We start from the raw sequence: 25,374 nt of genomic DNA on the forward strand, positions 1-25,374 counted from the left end.
CCTCTGTTTACTAGTCGTTCTCACCTATTTACGTCGTAGAAAAAAACCCACGAAAAAAGCAATATGAACATGCCTTTAAACTCAAAACCACTCAAGCGATTGCCTTGGTATTTGCTCCAGGGATATTACTTTTGGACTTTAGTTGGGAAATTGTTCAAATGAAAATGATCGCATCAGAGATGCCAAAAAATGTGATTGTTAGCATAACTGAACAATAGGCATAGCAAAGTGTGTGTGTGTGTGTGTGTGTGTGTGTGTGTGTGTGTGTGTGTGTGTGTAAACAACTTAAAGTCAAAAACTGCCAGGTCTCAATCTAACCCACAACTTAAAGTGTACATGCAAAGGTACATACTTTTTTTCGTAATTATGTTTATTTTGCCATAAAAATAAATGAAATTGCATTCACACCTCTAAATATTGCGCGCATTGTCAAGAAAGTCGCAAAAATACTTGCCCCCTTAATCCCCTGTGCTTCGACTAACTTCGGCACTGCAACCAGCTCACGAAAGGTGTCGAGGTCCCACGTGTTACAAAAGCCTTCTAAGCCTTTGTGTAATGTTTACTTATGAATTACTAATTACGCTTGCCATATATTATCTGTAACTGTACATATTGTGGTGTACCAGTTTAGTCTTCCGACAACAATGGTTCCTTGATGTTTTGTCGGCAGCACCCGCAGTGAAACATCACCCTACACACATTTCCGAGTGATATAACTGAGTAGGTAATAATGGGTGAAGGCAGTTGAAATCACGTAAAAACTGGACAGTGACGCCATACAGTGAAAGCCGGTAAATGTTACCGGGGCCGGGTCAAGTTCTCCACGCCACCGGTGTAGCCATGATCAAAGCGAAAAAAGGAAGACAAATAAAATAATTTGAAATGATGTTTTCAAGAAAGCAAGTTAGCTTCATAAAATATTTTCATTACCATAGCTTTCATGTTGCATTCCATGTTGCTGGGAGTCGATCGTTTTCATTGCGATACATCACATACATCATCCGAATCATATCAAAGGAAAAAGACGCAACGCTCATTATAATGTTGCTATTTTTGTTTCCATTGTTTTGTCTACATGAACAATTACTGTGTCATGCCAATCACATGTCAAAAGTGGATGGACACAGCAAAGTACAGTCAGCACCAAGCTTCACGCTCCCAGGTCAAATAACTTCCACAACGTAAGACATGTCTATTCATAAAAAAACTCAAACAAAAATGGTCGGAGACAATACACAATACACCACAGTACGGCCGGCTTCAGTGAACATGGGCCGTGCTTTGAAAGAAGATGAAACCACTTCATGTCACTGTGTGGATGGTAATGAACGCAGTAAAAAATGAAATAAAGTACGTGTACACATAGCTTTCAAGAGGGACGGTTATACAAAACGTTCTGCTCTAACGAATTTGTGGGTCTACTTTCGCGAAGATTTTGAATGGTCATAGATTGAATGTACTGTTACGACACATGCTACATTTGAACAACTTGAGAGGAATATTATGGGGAACTCTTGAAGCCATTCTCATTCTCTGTATGTTTGATGGGTATGGAAATATTACATAATTTTCGTTTCGATTACATTGTCTGCAGGAGCTGTTTTCCACCCATTGAATAGTTATGTCAACAAAGGACGCTGATAACAGCATTCACTTTATGTAAACAACACTGCTTCACTAGGACATACTCATTCACTACCAGAGGAACTACCGTTACTGCTAGCGGTCGGTTCGAATGAATTTGGCTAGATCACACCATCAGATGTTAATGCTGGAGTGTATTGCTCTACGCTTGAGGAATCTGATCAATATTCAATGTCGGGTTCTGGCGAAAACGGGTTTTGAAGTTGACCTTCTGGTTCGACCATAATGGCTTTACATGTAAAGATACACTGACGAATGCGTTTGTGTTCCTGCATTGACGTCATAAAGTTCCAAATCCTGTCCTATCCATATGCAAATAAGAGGTACTTACCTGAAGGTGCTCTGTGGCTGAGCCAAGAATGCCTCATTTTTCGCGCAATTTCTCGTGTTAGAATTATATTGTACTATTACAAACCCGATTTCCTTTATTTTTATGGCAAAATAAAAATAATTACGAAAAAAAGTATGTACCTTTGCATGTACACTTTAAAGTCAAATACCACTGGACCTATTGCCATGGGCATATTACCTTGGTTGTCTAGTTCGGAAATTGTTCAACTCAAAATGATCTTACCATCGATGTGTGATTGGGGTGAAAAAAAATTTGATTTTTGGTCAAAAAACTGAAACTTGGCAGATTGGTCTGAAATTTGGTTGGAACATTCTTAGAGGTGTTTAGATTAAGCATTGTGCATGACATAAGGATCCCATCAGTGATATGCAAGTTAGGTATGAAAATGTGTCTTTTATCAAGAATGTTTAATTCCAAAACAGATTGGTCTGAAATTTATTTTGGAACGTTCTTCAGAGTGTTTATATTAGGAATTGTTCATCATGACATGATGATCCAATCAATGATATGCAAAATAAGGCTAAGAATGTGTCTTTTTGGTCAAAAATCTATAATTCCAAAATAATTGAGTAGATTTGGTTGAACTATGATGGGAACGTTCTTAGTGATAACATTATTGGCTTTAGCAATAGCAACCATCGACCATGCCCTTTGCAACATTGAAATGACAATGCATATTACAAAGATAACAGGGATGGTTAGGTAGGTGAATATTACTGATTCAAAAAACACTATGCAAATGTGCCTAGCAACAAAACCATGCCCACAGCAATAGCTAAATGATGGTTTATATTGCAAAGACGAAAAGTGGGAAGAGCAGGCAAGTTGATTATTAATAAGTTTCCTAAAATGTATGGAAATACGCCTAGCAATGAGACCACGCCCAAAGCAACAGCTAAATACAGCTGTGCTACAATACCATGGTGCTTTTTTTTGGTCAAAAAACTTAAACTAAAAAATTACTGGGTAGGTAGGTCTGAAATTTGGTGTGAACATTCTTAGGGGTGTTTATATTAAGAATTATTTATGACATTATGATTCAATCAGTGATATGCAAATGTGAAACCTGAGATGGGTAGGTAAATGAATAACGATTCCAAGAAATGTAACCAAATATGCCTAGCAACAAGACCATGCCCATACTTGTAGCAACAGCCAAATACAGTTGTGCTAATGCCTTTGGCGATATTTTTGATGTCATGAAATCACTAAACATTGTATGGGATACTTGGCTATAGACATGGGACTTGATAAAAATCCGTCCCTAACTGTCTGTCTGCTTAACTGTGGGTGACTTTATCTTAAAGTCAAAATTATTTGTCCCCACTGGATGAAGTACGGGACGGGGACTTATGGATTGGGCTCCGTTTGACCGTGCGTGCGTGCGTCCGTCCGTGCGTCCGTCCATCCGTCCGTCCAGAGCCGTTTCTTGGAGATGCCTGGACCGTTTTTTTTTTCAAACTTGGTACATGGGCAACATACAATGTTGCTCGTCAATTTGTTTCATGATACGATCCAATATGGCCACCTAGCAACCATTTTGTTTGCAAATTTTCCCTGTCTAAAGCCATAACTGAGACATGCTTGAACAGATCTCATTCAAAGTTGGTATTAGGACAGTGTTCTATGACATACATGTGCATATTCATTGTTGTCGTGATACGATCGAATATGGCTGCCTGGCAGCCATTTTGTTTGTGAATTTTCTATGTCCAAAGCCATAACTCAGACATGCTTGAACAGATCTCATTCAAAGTTGCTATTAGGACAGTGTTCTATGACATACATTTGCATATTCATTGTTGTCATGATACGATCCAATATGGCCGCCTGGCAGCCATTTTGTTTGTGAATTTTCATGTCCAAAGCCATAACTCAGACATGCTTGAACAGATCTCATTCAAAGTTGGTATTAGGACAGTGTTCTATGACATACATGTGCATATCCATTTTCGTCATGATACGATCCAATATGGCTGCATGGCAGCCATTTTGTTTGTGAATTTTTCATGTCCAAAGCCATAACTCAGACATGCGTGACCAGGTTCCCCCCCCCCCCCCATACCCGACCCATCCTATTTTTGTTGAATGGTTCATTCCATCACGTCATCTTGCAGAGTAGGCATGTCCAATGTCTAACGAGGAGACACAACATGAGTAGGCATGTTCCATGTCCAACGAGCAGACACAATATATCTAAGTCTGTTTGATTTAGGTTCACAAGTGTTGTTGCGTAATCAGAGTAGTGATATCAAGAAAATGACAACATAAACTGCCAGTTCCTTAAAACCCAATCATAGCGGGGACTATGTCATTCTCAATGACTTGTTTTGAAATTTGGTATGGATGTAGTCTATCAGCTAGCCCTCGGATGTTCTTCCGATAAAATACGACACACAGCCGAACAACGCTATCGAGGATGGAACATCCGAGGTCTAGCGAATGTCATCAGGATATAAATAACTGCCAATCTGAGAACCGCATTAGCGACAAGCACAAACAGAGGACAATAGCTAAATTTTCATGCATATTCATCTTAAGGAGGGGCTTGTATAAATAACCACCAATGCATTAACCGAAATGTGTGAATGACGTCTACACACTCATCAAACTCACAATTACCATAAACCGATAAGCCATAGTAATGACGTAAATGCGTTTGTCAACACTTGCATGCAGAGATTCCCAGAGGTCATAGGTTATTGAATATATTAAAGTATATATATGCATAGATGGCCCAACCCACCGCTCAATGTAATCTCAATGGAATGTCCGGTCTGAAAATGACATTCGCTAGACTGTTCGGGCAGGCCCTCACATGCGAACTTCGTTCGCTTATAGTTTTAGCATCGAAAGAAAGCCCGAACGTCTAGCAGCAAGACTAGTATGGATGTTGCTTTCAGTCTCTAATGAAGATATTGTTGAATACAAAATATACATATCTGACTAGCACACACATAGCATATTGCAAATGTAAGAACAGGGATGGATAGGCAAATAAATATTCAACAAATGTTTGCAAATACTCCTTGCAACAAGACCATGCCCACAACAACAGCCAAGTGATGGTGTATATTGTAAAGATAAAAACAGGATTGCATAGGCAAGTCAATAAAGAATGAAAATAAAGTATGCAAATATGCCTAGCATAAGGTGGAAGACGTGTAACAAGTTTCATTAAAATTGATGCAGCAATATCATGTTCTGAAATGGACACATGCACATACACAGATGGACAGACAGAGACAGAGAGACAGACAAACAAACAAACAAACAAACAAATAACGTAACCTTCTCTTTTCAGGCCACATTCAAATGTCTACTCCTATGGTATCTGGGTCAGGCTTTCTTTGAAGACTTTGACCATTTCCCTTGTAAAGGACGTCGACTGTGATCTATGAAAACTTGCTCTCACTACAATTTCTTCTAATGTAATGTCATAACACATGGTTTGATAGAAGGGACTGTTAAGCATAGACAAGTTCTTAGACCATATCACTATTTCACTAAGTACTGTTGAAAGCATATGAAGACTAAGTGAGAATAGAGATACACATATATGTTCAAGTCCAACATTCTTACTGGCACAAAAAATTGAACTAATTCACTTTGTCTAAATGTTTTTTTCTGTAGAACTTGGAGACCTGTTGTTTTTATTGCTGACAAAATATGATGATATTGACATAAGGGAGAGAGCTAGATTCTACTATGCATTGATGACCAATTTGTCTACTCAAAAGGTAAGACCAAAAGAAATACTAAGAATTACAAAATGCTTATGGGAGATTCTAAATACTCAAAAATTTACCATCGCTTTGATGACAGGGTTGTGAAACATATTCTGATTTAAAAATTTCAAAAATCACCAGTGAACACCTTATATATAGGCCAAGGAAAAAAAATTATTTCTCATCCAAAGGAAAATTTAAAAGTGATGCAGTATTCTTTCTTTTTTTAAAGCTCTTTTATACTGATCAATATGATTATACACCGAGAATGTTTTATGTAAGTTCTGATAATGTATGCATAATGTACAAAAGTACCAGATATTGATAACATATACATACATCTATTGATTCAATCATGGATAATACACATCCATGAGTTAATACAACATACAGAACCAGAGATGAACTGAAAATGCTCCCATTTATCTTTGTATAATCTGTAATTGTAGCAAGTTTCATTGAATTTGGTGCAGCCGTACTTCATGTATAGCCCCATTTATAAAATCATAAATTATGCAAATTAGCATTAATTATGCAAGCCACTCCCACCAAAATATATTAGTAAAGTGACTACAATGCACTCACGCCTTTCATTATAAAGTACAGCCGTTCTACATTATATTTTAATTACAAAACTTAGCAACTGAGTAATTAATTGACAAGACTTTGAAATATCTTTCTGAACAAAAGCCGTCAGACTGATAGCATTGGTATTTGTTGGGGACATTACTATTACAAATGAAAATGATCACATCAGAGAAAGAAGATGAAGAAATATCAAGCATATAATGATCTCATCAGTGATATGCAAATTAGGTGTAAAAAATTGAATTTAGGTCAAAACTTATCTCATTCTCAAAAAGTACTTGGTCATTGAGACTGAAACTTGACAAGATGTTTCTAGAAGATTTATTCTGCAGGTTTTCTTCCAAACATTTTGACACAATTAGCCCTAGCAACCATGACCACACCCTTAGCAACAACCAAATGCCAGTATATTTTGCTAAAATAACATCTGGTAGGCAAGTGAGGAAAATAAAAAGTGTATGCAAATGTCCCTAGCAACCATGACCACGTCCATAGCGACAGCCAAAAAAACTGTGTATATCACAAAGATAACATCAGGGATTCTTAGACAAGTGAATAAACATTAAAAAAGTATGCAAATATGCCTATCAACAAGACCATGCCCATATCAACAGCCAAATAATCGCGTATATTGCAAAGATAACGGATTAATAGACAAAGGATAAACATTTAAAAAATGTATGCAAATAAACCTAGCAACCATGTCTACGCCCATAGCAACAGATAAATGATCATGTATATTCCAAAAATAACATCAGGGATTCATAGACAAGTAAACAAACATTCAAAAAGTATGCAAATCAGCGCAAGCAAGCTTAGGGTACCATAATTTTTTGAAAATGTGTTACCAGTTTGTCACAATTAATTTTAAGAGATATTATTTACAATTTTCACACTAGTTTATGAAATTCACAATATTTTACAACATAGATAACATTTGGCTCTGTTGAGTCACTGGATCTTTCTCAATTTCAAATAAAAGGGCCAATTTTTACAATTTTCTTGCGTTACTAGTGGCCAAATTAAAACATGTACAAGATATTTACATTTCCCCACACTAACATCAGTGCTGGCTAAGTATTTTCTCACTTATATCTTGTCTGCTAGACCTTACTTGACTTGCAGAATGATATCAAAACAGGTGTATGGTATATCTGGTCATAAGTAGAGACACTAGAATATGGAAAATGCTGTGTTACCAAAATGGAGTAAATTATGATGTCACTGTTTTACTGGGTCACTGTACTACTATAAACACCTGAAAAAAAATGTTGCTACAATGCCTCTGAATTAGGACTGGCATGAACAATTTGTAGCATTTTTTGAATGTTTATTCAATTGTCTATTAGACCTGTTGTTATCTTTGTGAAATACACGACTGTTTGGCTGTTGCTATGGGTGTGGTCATGGTTGCTAGGGTATTTGCATTACATTTTTTGAATGTTTACTCACTTGCCTACCAGATGATGTTGTTATTTGACCAAGATATACTGCCATTTGGTTGTTGCTAAGGGATTGGTCATGGTTGCTAGGGCCAATTTTGTCAAAATGTTTTGAAGAAAGTCTTCAGAATAACACTTTCAGAAACATCTCACCTAGTTTCAGTCTCACTGACCAAGTACTTTTTGAGATTTAAGCTTTTGACCAAAAATGAACATTTTTACACCTAATTTGCATATCACTCATGGAATCATTGTATGCTTAATATTTCTTCGTCCATACATCCCTAGATGCATTCCCATTAAATTTCAGCTCAATCTGTTCAGTAGTTTTGGAATTATAGATTTTTAACAAAAAAGACACATTTTTAGCCCTAATTTGCATATTACTGATGGAATCATCATGTCATGAACAAATCTGACTTTACACCCCCTTAAGATTGTTCTCACCAGATTTCACACCAATCTGCCCAGTAGTTTCTGAGTTTAAGTTTTTTGACGAAAAATCACGTTTTTTGACCCAAATCACACACCTGTGATGCGATCATTTTGATTTGAACAATTTCCCAACTAAACACCAAAGGTAATGGACCCACCAAATATCATGGCAATCGGTTCAGCGGTTTTTTACTTTAATTTGTTTACACACACACACACACACACACACACACACACAGATAGATGCAGGGCGATCCCTATAGCACTACTGAACCTCAGTTCAGTTATGCTAAAAATGGTCTGAATTGCGTACTTATACAAGTCATAATCCAAAAAAGCTAAACATAAAAAACTGTTAATTTTAGTGCACAAGAATTCAAGTTTTCAGTGGTTTAGAGATAGTTCACAATATATTGTAACATTTCTGTACAGTTTCTTTCCCTTTATCCACTGACAAGCTAGTGCTATTTTACATGAATTTTTCAAACATGATATTTAAGATACATAGGACATGACAAGCTAGTGCTATTTTACAGGAATTTTTCAAACATGATATTTAAGATACATAGGACATGACAAGCTAGTGCTATTTTACAGGAATTTTTCAAACTTGATATTTAAGATACATAGGACATGACAAGCTAGTGCTATTTTACAGGAATTTTTCAAACATGATATTTAAGATACATAGGACATGACAAGCTAGTGCTATTTTACAGGAATTTTTCAAACATGATATTTAAGATACATAGGACATGACAAGCTAGTGCTATTTTACAGGAATTTTTCAAACATGATATTTAAGATACATAGGACATGACAAGCTAGTGCTATTTTACAGGAATTGTTCAAACATGATATATAAGATACATAGGACATGACAAGCTAGTGCTATTTTACAGGAATTGTTCAAACATGATATATAAGATACATAGGACATGACAAGCTAGTGCTGTTTTACAGGAATTGTTCAAACATGACATATAAGATACATAGGACATGACAAGCTAGTGCTGTTTTACAGGAATTGTTCAAACATGACATATAAGATACATAGGACATGACAAGCTAGTGCTGTTTTACAGGAATTGTTCAAACATGACATTTAAGATACATAGGACATGACAAGCTAGTGCTGTTTTACAGGAATTGTTCAAACATGACATTTAAGATACATAGGACATGACAAGCTAGTGCTGTTTTACAGGAATTGTTCAAACATGACATTTAAGATACATAGGACATGACAAGCTAGTGCTGTTTTACAGGAATTGTTCAAACATGATATTTAAGATACATAGGACATGACAAGCTAGTGCTGTTTTACAGGAATTGTTCAAACATGATATTTAAGATACATAGGACATGACAAGCTAGTGCTGTTTTACAGGAATTTTTCAAACATGATATTTAAGATACATAGGACATGACAAGCTAGTGCTGTTTTACAGGAATTTTTCAAACATGATATTTAAGATACATAGGACATGACAAGCTAGTGCTGTTTTACAGGAATTTTTCAAACATGATATTTAAGATACATAGGACATGACAAGCTAGTGCTGTTTTACAGGAATTTTTCAAACATGATATTTAAGATACATAGGACATGACAAGCTAGTGCTGTTTTACAGGAATTTTTCAAACATGATATTTAAGATACATAGGACATGACAAGCTAGTGCTGTTTTACAGGAATTTTTCAAACATGATATTTAAGATAAATAGGACATGACAAGCTAGTGCTGTTTTACAGGAATTTTTCAAACATGATATTTAAGATAAATAGGACATGACAAGCTAGTGCTGTTTTACAGGAATTGTTCAAACATGATATTTAAGATACATAGGACATGACAAGCTAGTGCTGTTTTACAGGAATTTTTCAAACATGATATTTAAGATACATAGGACATGACAAGCTAGTGCTATTTTACAGGAATTTTTCAAACATGATATTTAAGATACATAGGACATGACAAGCTAGTGCTATTTTACAGGAATTTTTCAAACATGATATTTAAGATACATAGGACATGACAAGCTAGTGCTATTTTACAGGAATTGTTCAAACATGACATTTAAGATACATAGGACATGACAAGCTAGTGCTATTTTACAGGAATTGTTCAAACATGACATATAAGATACATAGGACATGACAAGCTAGTGCTATTTTACAGGAATTGTTCAAACATGACATTTAAGATACATAGGACATGACAAGCTAGTGCTGTTTTACAGGAATTGTTCAAACATGACATTTAAGATACATAGGACATGACAAGCTAGTGCTGTTTTACAGGAATTGTTCAAACATGACATTTAAGATACATAGGACATGACAAGCTAGTGCTGTTTTACAGGAATTGTTCAAACATGATATTTAAGATACATAGGACATGACAAGCTAGTGCTGTTTTACAGGAATTTTTCAAACATGATATTTAAGATACATAGGACATGACAAGCTAGTGCTGTTTTACAGGAATTTTTCAAACATGATATTTAAGATACATAGGACATGACAAGCTAGTGCTGTTTTACAGGAATTGTTCAAACATGATATTTAAGATACATAGGACATGACAAGCTAGTGCTGTTTTACAGGAATTGTTCAAACATGATATTTAAGATACATAGGACATGACAAGCTAGTGCTGTTTTACAGGAATTGTTCAAACATGATATTTAAGATACATAGGACATGACAAGCTAGTGCTGTTTTACAGGAATTGTTCAAACATGATATTTAAGATACATAGGACATGACAAGCTAGTGCTGTTTTACAGGAATTGTTCAAACATGATATTTAAGATACATAGGACATGACAAGCTAGTGCTGTTTTACAGGAATTTTTCAAACATGATATTTAAGATACATAGGACATGACAAGCTAGTGCTGTTTTACAGGAATTTTTCAAACATGATATTTAAGATACATAGGACATGACAAGCTAGTGCTGTTTTACAGGAATTTTTCAAACATGATATTTAAGATACATAGGACATGACAAGCTAGTGCTGTTTTACAGGAATTTTTCAAACATGATATTTAAGATACATAGGACATGACAAGCTAGTGCTGTTTTACAGGAATTGTTCAAACATGATATTTAAGATACATAGGACATGACAAGCTAGTGCTATTTTACAGGAATTGTTCAAACATGACATTTAAGATACATAGGACATGACAAGCTAGTGCTGTTTTACAGGAATTGTTCAAACATGACATTTAAGATACATAGGACATGACAAGCTAGTGCTATTTTACAGGAATTGTTCAAACATGATATTTAAGATACATAGGACATGACATTTCAGCTTGATAGGACATGACTTTACGGAAAGGACATTTTGTCTCCAAGGTTAATATTCATCATTGACAAGTAACTTTTCTCAGAAATAATGCAGTTTCCCTTGAGTTTCTTAGTATTAAGCACATAGTTGTGGACTACTTTCTGTGTCAACCTCTTCCAGGCAACTAAATTTCATCATGAGATGGAAGAATAAAACTTTGAAAGAAATTAAAGTTTTCTCCCTTTTGAGAGGTGTTCAATTTTGTCACATCCTATGTAGGTGTTGTGTCAAAGTTAACAGGATGTTTCACTTGCAGAATCATTTTCAAAAAGTTAGCTTTTTACATGCCTCAAAATTGGTATTATGTGTATAATCACATATTTAAAAAACAGACTTGTCTATACAGTGGTCCTGTTATATCAGAAAGTGTTTAACACATTTCCAGTAGTTTGTTATGCAGTAATTGTAGCAATGTCTGTCACCAACCAGAACAGGATATTTATCAAGAAACATCTATTGACAACTATTTAAAGTTATTGTACCATTCAGAATACTTGATTAATAACAAAAAAAATTGAATTTGCCTCACAACAGTAAGTTTTTTATCCATTTCTGATTATGTCACATCCTATGTAGGCAATTTGCATACTATAGCGTAGCATGGCCGAATCTCACAAATTTTGCTAAAAGTTATCTTTTCACATAAACTGTAATAGACATTAGGTGTCCTACTTTCCTACTAGGATGGAAAATAATACCAACAGAGAAATTTATTTTTTGGTAACTTTGTCCACCAAAATGGTACCCTAAGCCTGCCTGCGCTGAAATATGTCTAGCAGCATGACCCCCACCTATAGCAGGGTTGGATAGGCAACTGGATAGTCATTCAGCAAATGAACACCTATACCTAGCATGGATCAGCATATGGGTAAACAGTTTAAAAAACTGTACATTTGTGCTACAACGCCATTGGCGTTATTTTTTTATATATATAAAAACAACTTTATCATGGCTTCCTACTTGTAAAATCAACATGAAACAGCATTGACAAAGTTTGTGTTTGTAACTCAATACATTGCAAAAACTAAACAAATGGGTAAAAAAACTTTGAAATTGTACGTACTGTAACAAAGACTTTACACATTAATTAATCTTTTATAATTTATTGAGTTACAAACAAGGACTTGGCATATGGTGTTTTATATTGATTTATGAGTAGAAAGCCATGATAAAATTGTTCTGTAAATTCAAAGTTCCCAATAAATAGACAATCTTCATTCATATGACCACTATAACCAATACAATCAAATGTTCAAGAAATGGAGAACAAACTGTAACATAGATGAGGGATGTTTACCTTCTCTCTAAGATCTGCAGGAGCATTTTTTGTTGGGTCAAAGATGTTTAATTCCAAAACTACAGGGCAGCTTAGGTTGAAATTATCAAGCATGTGCTGAGTGAGCTGATTTGGTGAGATGTTTCTAGAAGTGTTATTCTGCAGATGTTGTTCAATGCATTTTGACACAATTGGCCCTAGCAACCATGACCATGCCCTTAGCAACAACCAAATGGCAGTATATTCTGCAAAAATACATACAAACATCTAGTAGGCAAGTGAGTAAACATTCAAAAAAATGTTTGTAAATATCCCTAGTAAAAAGACCATGCCCATAGCAACAGCCAAATGATTGTCTTTTGCAAAGATAACAACGGGGATTCATAGCCAAGTGAATAAACATTCAAAAACTTTATGCACATAACAACAGCCAAATGATAGCATAATCATGGTACACATATTTGTCAGGATAAAGGCTAAAACTGATAAGGAGTACACCATATATGATAACCATAACTCACACATTTGCATACCAACAGTTAATGACTGTGTATAGAAAGATAAATCAAAACTGTTACAGAAAGCATTCTGGTATGACCTATTATTATAAATCTCTCTCTCCCTCCCCACCCCTCCCCCCTCCCCCCTCTCTCTCCCTCCCTCTCTCTCTCTCTCCCATCTCTCTCTCTCTCTCTCTCTCTCTCTCTCTCTCTCTCTCTCTCTCTCTCTCTCTCTCTCTCTCTCTCTTTCTCCCTCTCCCCCGGGATAGTTAGGTAAATGGATAAACATTCAAAATGTGAATATTGCTGTTCTGGCTGTCTGTCCATCTGTAACATGACATCCTAACAAAACCTACTATGTCAATATCGTTTTTGTCTCACAGCAGATCCAAAGAGATCCCATGTGAGATACTGAGTCCATAGTAACATGAGGGTGGTCAAACTGAAGTGTCAAACACTTAGCAACACTATTGTTCCCAACGCCATTGCACATATAGTTTGTGATCCATCAACCGAAGCAAACTTTAAAAGTCTGGTTGTAAAATGATGTGCATATTAGGAATGTAAGTCGGATTCCCAATATTATAACCAAGACCTACATGGATGGTGTTCACTTCATAAGATTCTAAAAAACCAAAAACACAACCGGAGAAATGCCAGCATTGTATATAAAAGGCTTGTTCCCGGGGTGATAACTTTGGCATAGTATCAAGGCATACACTTTCATGTGCTTGCTACACTTTGTCGGATGAAAGGTACAGACAGACAATCACTCTGACCCAATACCTGCTACGGCTCGATGTATTGAACTGAACCCACAATATTTCTCATCACTGAACATTTCCTAACAAATAAATAACACAGAACTCCTCAAACACTTGTATTATACCTTTATACCAACATATTGCGTACCTGTTACTGTCCTTGTGTGAATGTAGAATGAAGTAGTGAGACTGGCTAGTATGTCTAGCAAAAACTTGAGCTTTAATGTCCTAGTAACAAATAACTTGTTAAATCAATAACAAAACACAAACACAAACTTTGGCTATCTTGAGGGCTACTCAGCACCACTTGCAGCTGGGAAGATCACCAGCAGGAGTAAGGAGTATAGGCTACCTGGGGAGGTCCCGGCAGATACGTCCTATGTGTGCTCCTGAATGTGAAACATAAGTAAACCGAAAAGACCGGCAGGCGTCTATATACTAGCTACCTGGGGAGGACCCGGCAGACATAGCTAGGTTGAATTTGTACTGGGGAGAATTTACAATACGCCAAGAAGAGCACCCGGGGAGGACCCGGCAGGTGTCTTATCCTAGCTACCTGGGGAGGACCCGGCAGACATAGCTAGGTGAATGAATTTGTATTCGAAATGAGCTGATTGATTAGTTTTCAGCTGACTGTAAACTGTATTGTAGTGCTGAGTAACCAACGAAGATTTACAGAACAGATTGATAGTAGCTGCAGGAAAACGAATGGTAATGACGTTAGAATGGGTTACGTCTGGCATGTATAGCGCCACATGTTGAAAGGATTGCGATTAACATGTCCGAAAGAAACTGCCTGATTTAGAACAAGTAAACGAAGGTGGTGATGGGGATGGTGGGTGGGATTGACTTGGTTGGCAGAGACAAATTTAGCAATGTTCTCCAAACTCAGCTTGAACTATACTGAGGCTAGAAGGAGCCTAAGTAGAAAATTATGCATAGTACAAACATTCTGACAATTTCCTGTGCTCCCCTTACATATACACATGTAATCTGGTGATGACGTACATCCTCTGATATTTCCTGTGAGCATATTTGAACACTGGTTTGTGAACTAGATGCCAGGAGGAATGGAATGTTCAGGCTTATGAAAATATTCTGTATGAACTAAAATTAAATAAATTTTAAACCTATTATTTCCTAGGAAGAACTTTCTGTGGCAATTGAAACCTCAAAAAGGCAATGAATCTTGAAATTGTGAACATATTCTTGATGTGAGTAAGGAAATATGAGGTCGAATCGCTGGGCCACCCAACCAACGTTAGAAATTTGCGGCACTCAAGTTCCATTTAAGTAATGAGTAATTTCAACTTTTAGTGATCCATGTTTTGGGAAAAGTAGTTTATAAAACTGTAATCAGATAAAAAAAAGAGCATTGGGAGGTAATATTTGCAAAAGACTTCATGTTTCTCCCAGAGTCCATCCATATCGATGAGTCGTTACACTAACAGGAAACTTTAACTTGGCAATAGATATTTCACTGCATGCATATAAAATGGTTGGGTAACCAGTCATCAAACCACAATCCCTCTATCGTGCATAAGTTCAAGTATATTCAGATGCAACATCAATATGTGCAGTGTTTATGGGGCATTTTATATGTTGATACATTTGTAACTGCTATAGCACTGTCTTTATGGTACACATGGTTTGTGGACACAATCAATCTGATGCAACCAACATTTTTATTTCAGACTCAAATTATAAGTACTATATGTAAACAAGCTAAAGGCTGTGTACATTCCAAATACAGCGAAATAAATGAAAGTTTAAATATCCTTGTTCTTCAAAAATTACATTATTATTATTATTATTATTATTATTATTATTATTATTATTTAATTCTTAAAGAACGCACTACACATACGTCTCAGTGCATTGTACACAACAAAGTAAAACAAAAACAAAAAACATAATTAATGTTCATGAAACAAAGGGAATTAAAATGCAGTCAATACTGATAAAAAAGAGATCGAGGTAAGAACATATAAAAAATAGTCTAAGAGCAAAAAAAATTAAAACAGAAATTCATGTCCAATTACGAATGAGGTCGAATATTAAAAGCCTTGGGAAAATATCATGAATGTACCTGTAAAATATGAGTTTAACACGAGAAATATTGCACAAAAAGATGCGTCTTCAAACGGCGTTTGAAACAATCAACCGTTTCGGCGGTGCGAATTTCTAGGGGCAAAAGGTTCCACAAGCAGGAGCGCAGACAGAAAAAGCTCTTTGGCCATACATTCTATTGAATTTGCCTCTTGGTGGTACTAAGCGTAATGTATTCAATGATCGAAGATCTCTAGCTGGGACATACAACTCAATTAAATCTTTCAGATACAATGGTGCGATTCCGTGTACAATTTTATACGTAAGTAACAAGACTTTGAATTTGATCCGTGCATCAAGTGGCAGCCAATGTAAATCAACTAGGATGGGGGTAATGTGATCAAATTTGCGAGTGCGACTGACAAGGCGAGCGGCTGCATTTTGGATGGATTGAATGCGAGCAAGCTGGTCTTTCGAGATACCATGCAGGAGACTGTTACAGTAGTCTAGCCTAGATGTTACGAATGCATGGATTAATTTTTCTGTTGTTGCCTTATCTAATAATCTACGAATCTTGCCAATTCTAGATAGCGCGAAAAAGCCATTCCTACATATCTGACTGATATGGTTGGACATAAAACCATCGCTACTTAGAGTAACACCCAAATTCCGAACGGAAACAGATGGAGTGATATTGAGGTCACCAACTCGCAGACTGGCTAGTTCTATAGCATTTGATTTCAAACGTGACGAAAATTGGACGACCTCAGTCTTATCATCATTCAGTGCTAGCAAATTACATTTCATCCACGAACGAATTTCTTTCACACATGACTCAAGAGATACTACTATGTCACTGGGGGTGTTACATGTTACATAAATTTCACTATCATCTGCATACATCATATAATCAAGGTCATGAGCAAGGATTATATCTTCTAAAGGAGCAGTATACAATGTAAAAAGTAACGGGCCCAACACTGAACCTTGTGGGACACCGTACTTCATGCGTGAATTCGGAGATGTACAGGAGTTGACTACAACGCGTTGACTACGATTCAATAAATACGATTTAAACCAAGACAGGGCTGTACCGGTGATACCAAACCAAAATTCAAGTCTATGTAGAAGCACCTCATGGTCAATGGTGTCAAATGCGGCTGATAAATCAAGCATGACGAGTACAACATCCTTTTTTTCGTTCAAGGCAAGCATGATATCATTGACATGTGTACGCGTACGAGAGCAGTTTCAGTACTGTGATTGGCACGGTATGCACTTTGGCATTTTGTACACAATTTATATTTGCTGAGATAGCCGTTTAATTGCGATGCAACGATTCGTTCAAGGACTTTGGATAGAAATTACAAATTTGAAACAGGTCTATAGTTTTTGAAGATGTTCTTGTTCAGATCAGGTGTCTTGATAAGTGGTCGAATGATGGCTGTTTTAAAGTGACTAGGAACTGTACATTATCTTGAGACGCACCCACACAAACTGTTATCATTATTTTGAGTAGTATCTATTGGGCAATAATTTTCACTCAGAGAAATTATCTACTAGATTGATAAGATGCAATGATTTGTTGCCGAGCATTGTGATTTTTCTTCTTCTCAGGCTAAATTGATATTTCTATTTTTATTTCTAATTTCTTATACAACTCCATGTGAATCAATGTCAAGAATACGAGTTGCTATATATTATGGGCCATGAAGATTTATCTTTGTAAGATCGATGTACTAAATTAACTTCCTGTGGGATTTATAAATGGTTCATTTGATGTGATCTAACACTTTTTACGGGAGGTATTAAAATACAAATGTATGTCTGTCTGTCTGTCTGTCTGTCTGTCTGTCTGTGTCATCATTTTCTAAAATTCAGCTGGCTCAATTGTAATGAAATTTGGAATATATAATCTTTAGGGTAATAGCTAGACCTGATTAGGTTTTCAGCCAGATCGGTTAATGTTTAATTAGAGAAATTTGCATATTAATGAAATCAAATAATTAAGCAATATCTTAAGGTGGAGATGTACAAAGGAAAGGTTTTAAGGGTGACATATTTTCAAGTTATTGTTTCCCAACAATGAATAAAGTTTACACCATCAACCCATATATTTTCTGAAAGGTTTTTCTCTCCTCTTCAATGCTATTGTATTTTCTATTGTCTTTGACTGAAAGTGAGAGTTTGTTTAAGGTATGAATAGAGGTGTCTTGATTATCTCAAGGCGCCAATATAAACGCCTCGGAAGAGACCACCTGTCACCCGATTTTCCATTTCTTTGGTGCTTTAGAATGTTCACTTCACACATAACAAAAGTGTGTCTCACTTTTTTTCTGCCATCTGTCGTTCTTTTACAACATGCCTCGAAAGTTGACAAATTATAATGGGAAGCTTATTGACAGATTTTTCTCACTTAATCATCAATTTCACACGTAATAGAGCGAACTTTCAAATTCTGAGACACATTTTGTAAGAACAATACCCAAGAAAGCACCAGCGAAAATTTCAATTGATTGCGAGGAAGTACTGTCGACATCGAGACTTTAGAACTTAGTCTGGGAGCTTGAAAATGTAAACGGAGAAAATGCCGATTTTCGAATTACAGCGTAAAATTTGACCTTTAGAAGATTTCCCGGCGTGTCATGCAATAAAATTATCACCAAGCAGTGGATAAAACGAGTCTTCAGTTATTCTAATTGTCGTTTTGATTGATACAAGTGTAGCATCGTAGAAACACGGCAAGTCGATGTCGTTCGACTGGAATGTGATACACGAGATCACATTGCAAATGGCGCGGAAGCCCAGTTTATTGACGTCATCTCATTAATTAGTAATCAGAGGCGTGGCCAAAGTCAAGTCGAAGGTTATATGATGTTACTCTGTCCGGCGGCAGGTCCACGGTGCTATCTATAGTGGCCCCGGGTGTCTAAACTTCACTTTTCCCGGAAGCACTTCCCGATACAAATATTTCGTTTTGAATTTCGGAATAACTGCATTACGTTAAATTTTGCTCAGTTTCGATCGTCAAACACGGGAAATTTCGTAACTAGATGTAGTAGCATGGCCACTTTCTAAACCACAGCGGAATCACCATTTTACTATTTCGTTCAAAATATTGTCTGAAGCTTCGAATGCGCGATGAAAGGGGTAACCTACGTGATTTTACACATTGCCACATAAATTTAGTCAAAAAATTAGTGTCTGCGAATATGTCTATACGTACACACTCCATTAAATCCAAAAGGGGAAATTTTGCCTTGTTACAGAAGTCATGCTGAATTTGGCTGTTACAATGAACCCAAAATCTTTCGACTTCTTTCCACACAGCTAGCTTGCTACAAATTACATGTAAAGCGTTTTCTTTTAGTTAGTTAGTTCGCGTTTGATTGTCTGACGCATTGCTCATGTTGGCATCTGAAAAAGTCTTTCGATTAAAAATAACTTTCAATACAGTATTGGCACATCACTGCGTATCAGACACATCGACTGATATCGTAGACAGACAGATAAACAAAACTAGACTCGATTGTTACGGGTTTGTTTTGAAAAATGAAATTCATAGCTCGGGTGATACTCGCCATTCAGTGTAACTCAGAGGCGTTCATGCACGTGAACATTGACTGTTTTCTGGAAAAAGGACAAGTCTAGTCAATCATAAAACAACCTTAACCGACATTTTGTAAGAACACGGAAGGAAAATAATAGGAAAATCAAAGACATTTTAAAACCAACTCGAAATCGGAGATGCGAGATATTCCGGAAGTACAAATTAAAGCAAGCTCAGATTGCAGTGCGTTGTGATTGTTAGGGGCATACGCTACTTGTGAAGTTTATTTTGAACCAAGATTTCCTGATTTAGTCAAAACACGGCCCAATATGTAAACCACGATAAAAAAATTGTCATCTAAAAGATTTTGGAGTGTTCAAATGTCTGTAATGATCGATCGACCGACCGAAAGCCTGACGTGTGTACAGTGTACGTAAAGATTTTGACAGCGAGTATGCACTGACTCTGTGTCGCGCCGAAAGGTTCTGAAACTAGACAGTTACTAATTTACAGGATTTTTGAGTACGTGATTGAAATGTGTCAGCTTACATTTGACCGTGACCAGCAAAGTATCAACAGTTTTCAAAGTACAAGAATCAGATATTATTATTAGGACGTGAGCAGTAAATCTTGAGACGGTACGAAACTCGGTCATCAGTGAATTTCGGAAACGTATGGTCAAATATCGGTATTCTTTGAGAGGTTTTACTCGTTTGTTCATATGCGTTTAATATACAGATATTTGTGACGTTATTAACGTTGCGACGTCAATACTAGAAGAGAAATAAAGTTACGCCTGGGATACCCACATCTTTTTCTTTCCTTCATGGTACCGTCATGGAGATATCTCCCCTTTTACTCCATATGGTTACAGTGCTAGTGATTCGTGTGTGATCTGAGCATGCGCAAATTTGACACCGCGTATATTTTGCATAATCCTCTGTCAATCGTCTTTGTTGTATGCAAATATCGTGAGTTTATAGTGATAAAGTAGGGCTTCTTTAGCGTTTTGGTACCCGTGCATTTGTTTACTTCTTTTTTTCATGATTTTTCGGGATTTGCAAAACTCAAACCCAGTCCAGTTTTCTCTGGTTGAAAGATGAATATTTACTATGGCAAAAGAACACATAATCTCAAAAATGGTCAAAATAATGATTTTTTGTGCATCTCCACCTTAAGACTGCATACTTTAATTTCAATATAATTTAGTATATTCGTTATAACAACATACATTTGTCCTATAAAATTTGATGATGTACCTTACAGCGTTAACGAATAATTTGCATAATTAATTATTTTTGGTAATTAGGCTATATCTTAACAATGCATACTTCATATTCAACATAATTTAGTACATACGTTAACCATAAGAAAACACATATGTCCTATAAAGTTAGTAGATGTACCTTACAGTGTTAATGAATAATTTGCATAATTAATGATTTTCGGTAATTAGGCTATATCATAAGAATACATACTTCAATTTCAATATAATTCAGTACACATGTTAACAATAACAATCGCACATGTCCTGCAAAGCTTGTTGATGTACCTTTCAGTGTTAATGAATAATTTGCATAATTAATTATTCTTGGTAATTAGGCTATATCTTACGACTGCATACTTCAATTTCAATACAATTCAGTACATACATTAACCATAACAAATTGTGTATGTCCTATAAAGTTAGTTGATGTACCTTACAGTGTTAATGAATAATTTGCATAATTAATGATTTTCGGTAATTAGGCTATATCTTAAGACTTCATGCTTCAATTTCAATACAAATTAGTACATAATGTTAACCACAACAAAGCAGGTACGTCCTATAAATTTGGTGCTATAGCGTACAGTTTTAATGAATTTTTTTTGCATAATTAATTATTTTAGGTAACTACGTTGTATCTTAAAAATGCAAGATTCAAATTTCGTATAATATGATACATATATCAACCATAATAATTAAGTTGCAATTTATGCCAAGCAGTGGGCCATACATCAAATTTGAAATTTGAAATAATTTCAACAACAATGCAGGATGCAACTGTTCAAGATGCTCCCACCTCCACATTTGTTTGACATGTAAAAAAGATCATCCCAAATCAGTGTGTAATGAAACAAAAAACGGATGGACCGCCAGGGGGGAAAACATTACAATGAGCACAGTCATTAACCCCCTGGCAGTAACAACTCCCATTAACATCGAGAGATTATCAAACAATCTAGCTGATCATCCAGACACAGTTTTTGTTAACTACCTCATTGACGGACTAAGACACGGTTTTCACACTGGAATAGATCCACTCCCAGACACATCTTATGAATGTAAGAATCTCCATTCCGCTCGCCTCCAACAAATACCTACATCAGAATTGATCGACAAAGAAATCAATAAAGGTTTTCTATCAGGCCCATATGACACTGTACCATTTGCAGTGTATCACATTAATCCAATCAGCATCTTGAATAGTAAATATTCAAAAAAGAAAAGGCTAATCGTTGATCTATTGGCACCCCACGGCAACGAAACACACTCTTCGCTAAATGAGCTGATAAACAAAGACCAATATTCTCTACATTACGTCACCATAGATACTACAATCAAACATATCAAGAAATTAGGACGGGGCAGCTGGCTATGCAAGGTAGATATTTCAGATGCTTTCAAATTATTGCCTTTACACCCAAAAAGATATAGCCTAATTACCGAAAATCATTAATTATGCAAATTATTCATTAACACTGTAAGGTACATCAACTAACTTTATAGGACATACACAATTTGTTATGGTTAATGTATGTACTGAATTGTATTGAAATTGAAGTATGCAGTCGTAAGATATAGCCTAATTACCAAGAATAATTAATTATGCAAATTATTCATTAACACTGAAAGGTACATCAACAAGCTTTACAGGACATGTGCGATTGCTATTGTTAACATGTGTACTGAATTATATTGAAATTGAAGTATGTATTCTTATGATATAGCCTAATTACCGAAAATCATTAATTATGCAAATTATTCATTAACACTGAAAGGTACATCATCAAATTTTATAGGACAAATGTATGTTGTTATAACGAATATACTAAACTATATTGAAATTAAAGTATGCAGTCTTAAGATATTGCTTAATTATTTGATTTCATTAATATGCAAATTTCTCTGGTTACAGTGACTAACACAATGTTCACAAAATCAGAAACAGATCGACAATGCTTCTCTCGAGTCTCAAATCAAATTAAAACTTACTCTAGAAAGCAGTCGATCCTTTCTCACTCTGAATATCAGGGATCTGGTGACATCAAAGTCTGTCATGCCATAATTATGGCAAATTTCTGCAGCACATAATCTCTGTTCATGAATCTTTTCCTCATGTATTCCTACCATATCACACCAGAACTTACAACGGATCAATCAACTAACTTCAACGCCGAAGAATATTTAGTCTTTCAAAACAGTATAAATCCATACACCTGTAGAAATAGCATAAAATACTTAGATGCTAGAAGTCCTGCCCAGACTCAAACATGATAAACAGTAATTAGCTGTTATATAGAAAACAAAACTATCACCAGTGCTTTCAATGGTCACACAAGGATCATATTTAATTTAGTTTAGTACACAATGCAGTACACAATAGCAGTAGCTCAAAATTTTGCACTCTGACAATATATGCCATATTTTGCTAATCTAGTTTTGCTTACAGCTTACAAGCATCTTGACTGCCTTCTCACCTGCTGCCATGGCAACCAGTCAAACTCTCACTTCTTTGGTAACAGGCAGTGCTAATTTTTCAACTGCATGCCCAGTTAGACAACTGGATGGTACAATACTCCAACTAAGAAGGTTAGTACATTGAGTTCTTTCATTTGTGTGTTATGTTAAAATTCTGCGCATTTAATATTAGGGAATGTCCAACAACATCACAAAGTGACCTTTAATGTTCATAGTTTTTTAGCTCCGCCGTCAGCGAAAGCTGAAAGCGTAGCTTTAGGTATAGGTGGGTATAGAGTATAGAGGTATAGGTGAATCATAGGTGTCCGTCAACTTTTTTTATTGTCATCATCTTCTCCGAAAGTAACAGCCAGAATACTTCGATATTTGGTGTGCATGTTCCCTGGGGGGGGGGGGGGGGGGGCTATTCAGATTTGTTCATGCCAAGTTGATCTGTGCCATTTTCAATTTTTTATGATTTTTTTTTCAAAAATGATAATTTCATCATCTCCTCAAATACTACTTCTCAGATTGCTTTGATATCTGGTGTGTTGATGCACAGAGGGTAGCTTACTCAGATTTGTTAATTTCAAGTCAGCACGTCTTCTTTTCTATTTTTGATGATTTTTTTTTGTAATTTGAAAAAAAAATTAATATGTTAATGAGCATTATGACCTGCGCCATATTGGAAATCAGTCCACGAAACTTTAAGTAAACTGCCACTTTTCAAAAGACACTATTGACGTCAAACAAGCAATGTAATATGTGCTATAGTCATAATTCTACGCATTGTGTGCCCAAATGACAAGCGTTTGTTCGAAACAGGGTTGTACACTTCAAATCCAAATTCTGCACCCCTTCTACATAATCAGCCAGTCCGCAACATCCTCATTTGCATACATCTATCCTTCAGATTGCGACCATTTACACTTTGAATGGCTGCTCACGGGCCTTATTTTTGGGTATTTTCAACTCGCCGTAACTTTCACTAGAGTCCACCATTTTAGATACTGTAAACGCCTAAACCTCAACTGACATCTCTTCTTTCATACCTGCAAAACAAATTTTGGAATTACATTTAGGAATACCGATTTCCCGACGAATTTGGGACGCATACTTGAGGCCCTGAAATTTCGACCTGGTTTTTCGCTCATAGTTTCCTTAATACGGACCTGAAAGTTTTACAAATTTCACAAAAAGGTGGATTTTTATGTGTTTTAAATAACTATGGCAAGTAAATTTAGTAGGATCATTGTGTAACGCTCCGTTCAAGAATTTTCGGTAGAAAACGACTGATTTGACCCGGAAGCTGAAGCTGACCTCGTTTGACCGGGCGATTTTCCACAGCAAGTAGCAACACGGGACTCACTAAAATCACACTTCAGACCCACTATAAAAGTTTGATGTTTCCAGATAACATGTAACTTGTGTGATTAATTCTATATTGTCGTGCAATTTGGAGTGACATTGAACCAGAATGAAGACAACTCGCGTAAGGAAGGCATGCTTAGGCATGTGGTTGAAGTTATGCAAGAGCAGTCTCACTGCCGACTGTGAATCGACCAAATGTTGTTTATTGGCCGACAGTTTACATGTAAAGTTAAACGACATGAACGTGTCTTGCCATTTCCAAAATGCAAATATTTTGCAAATAAAAATAATTAAAATAATTACAACTTTGATTTGGCTTCAGACTTTGCATTATGTTTTTCGTATCTTTCCCCGTTTTACATGTAAATCCGAAAAGGTTCTCTCTGGTCATGTCAGTGGTTCGCCCTGCTTACATAAAACAGGCGGTGCACAAGTCTATATTGCTGACTTGACTCTAAACAAATAGTAGGGACAGTTGTCAGAATTGAGTCCCGGATTACTCCATATGTAAGCACGACTAGTCAGTGATCATACCGGGACTGCTTTGAGTACGAGCGAGGTGAGGCATGTTGAGGTATTTTGTTGAGAA

General features: G+C 36.1%; 1 protein-coding gene across 6 annotated transcripts in view; it reads left to right on the forward strand.

Moving 5' to 3' along the window:
* Positions 1 to 25,374, forward strand: part of LOC144451224 (AP-5 complex subunit beta-1-like) — a 219,229-nt gene that overhangs the window by 124,456 nt on the left and 69,399 nt on the right. For 4 of the 6 annotated variants that reach the window (XR_013482294.1, XM_078142058.1, XM_078142321.1 and 1 more), the window contains 2 exons: positions 5,630 to 5,736; positions 23,395 to 23,546. Coding sequence is in view for 5 of the 6 variants with exons in the window: in XM_078142058.1 (XP_077998184.1) it covers positions 5,630 to 5,736; positions 23,395 to 23,546 (259 nt within the window). In the remaining variant the exon portion in view is untranslated. The remainder of the gene's footprint in view (positions 1 to 5,629; positions 5,737 to 23,394; positions 23,547 to 25,374) is intronic. The other 2 variants (XM_078142207.1, XM_078142127.1) reach the window with 1 other exon arrangement.

Source organism: Glandiceps talaboti, chromosome 1, assembly GCF_964340395.1.
Source record: "Glandiceps talaboti chromosome 1, keGlaTala1.1, whole genome shotgun sequence".
In the NCBI taxonomy this organism is placed as follows: Eukaryota; Metazoa; Hemichordata; class Enteropneusta; family Spengelidae; genus Glandiceps; species Glandiceps talaboti.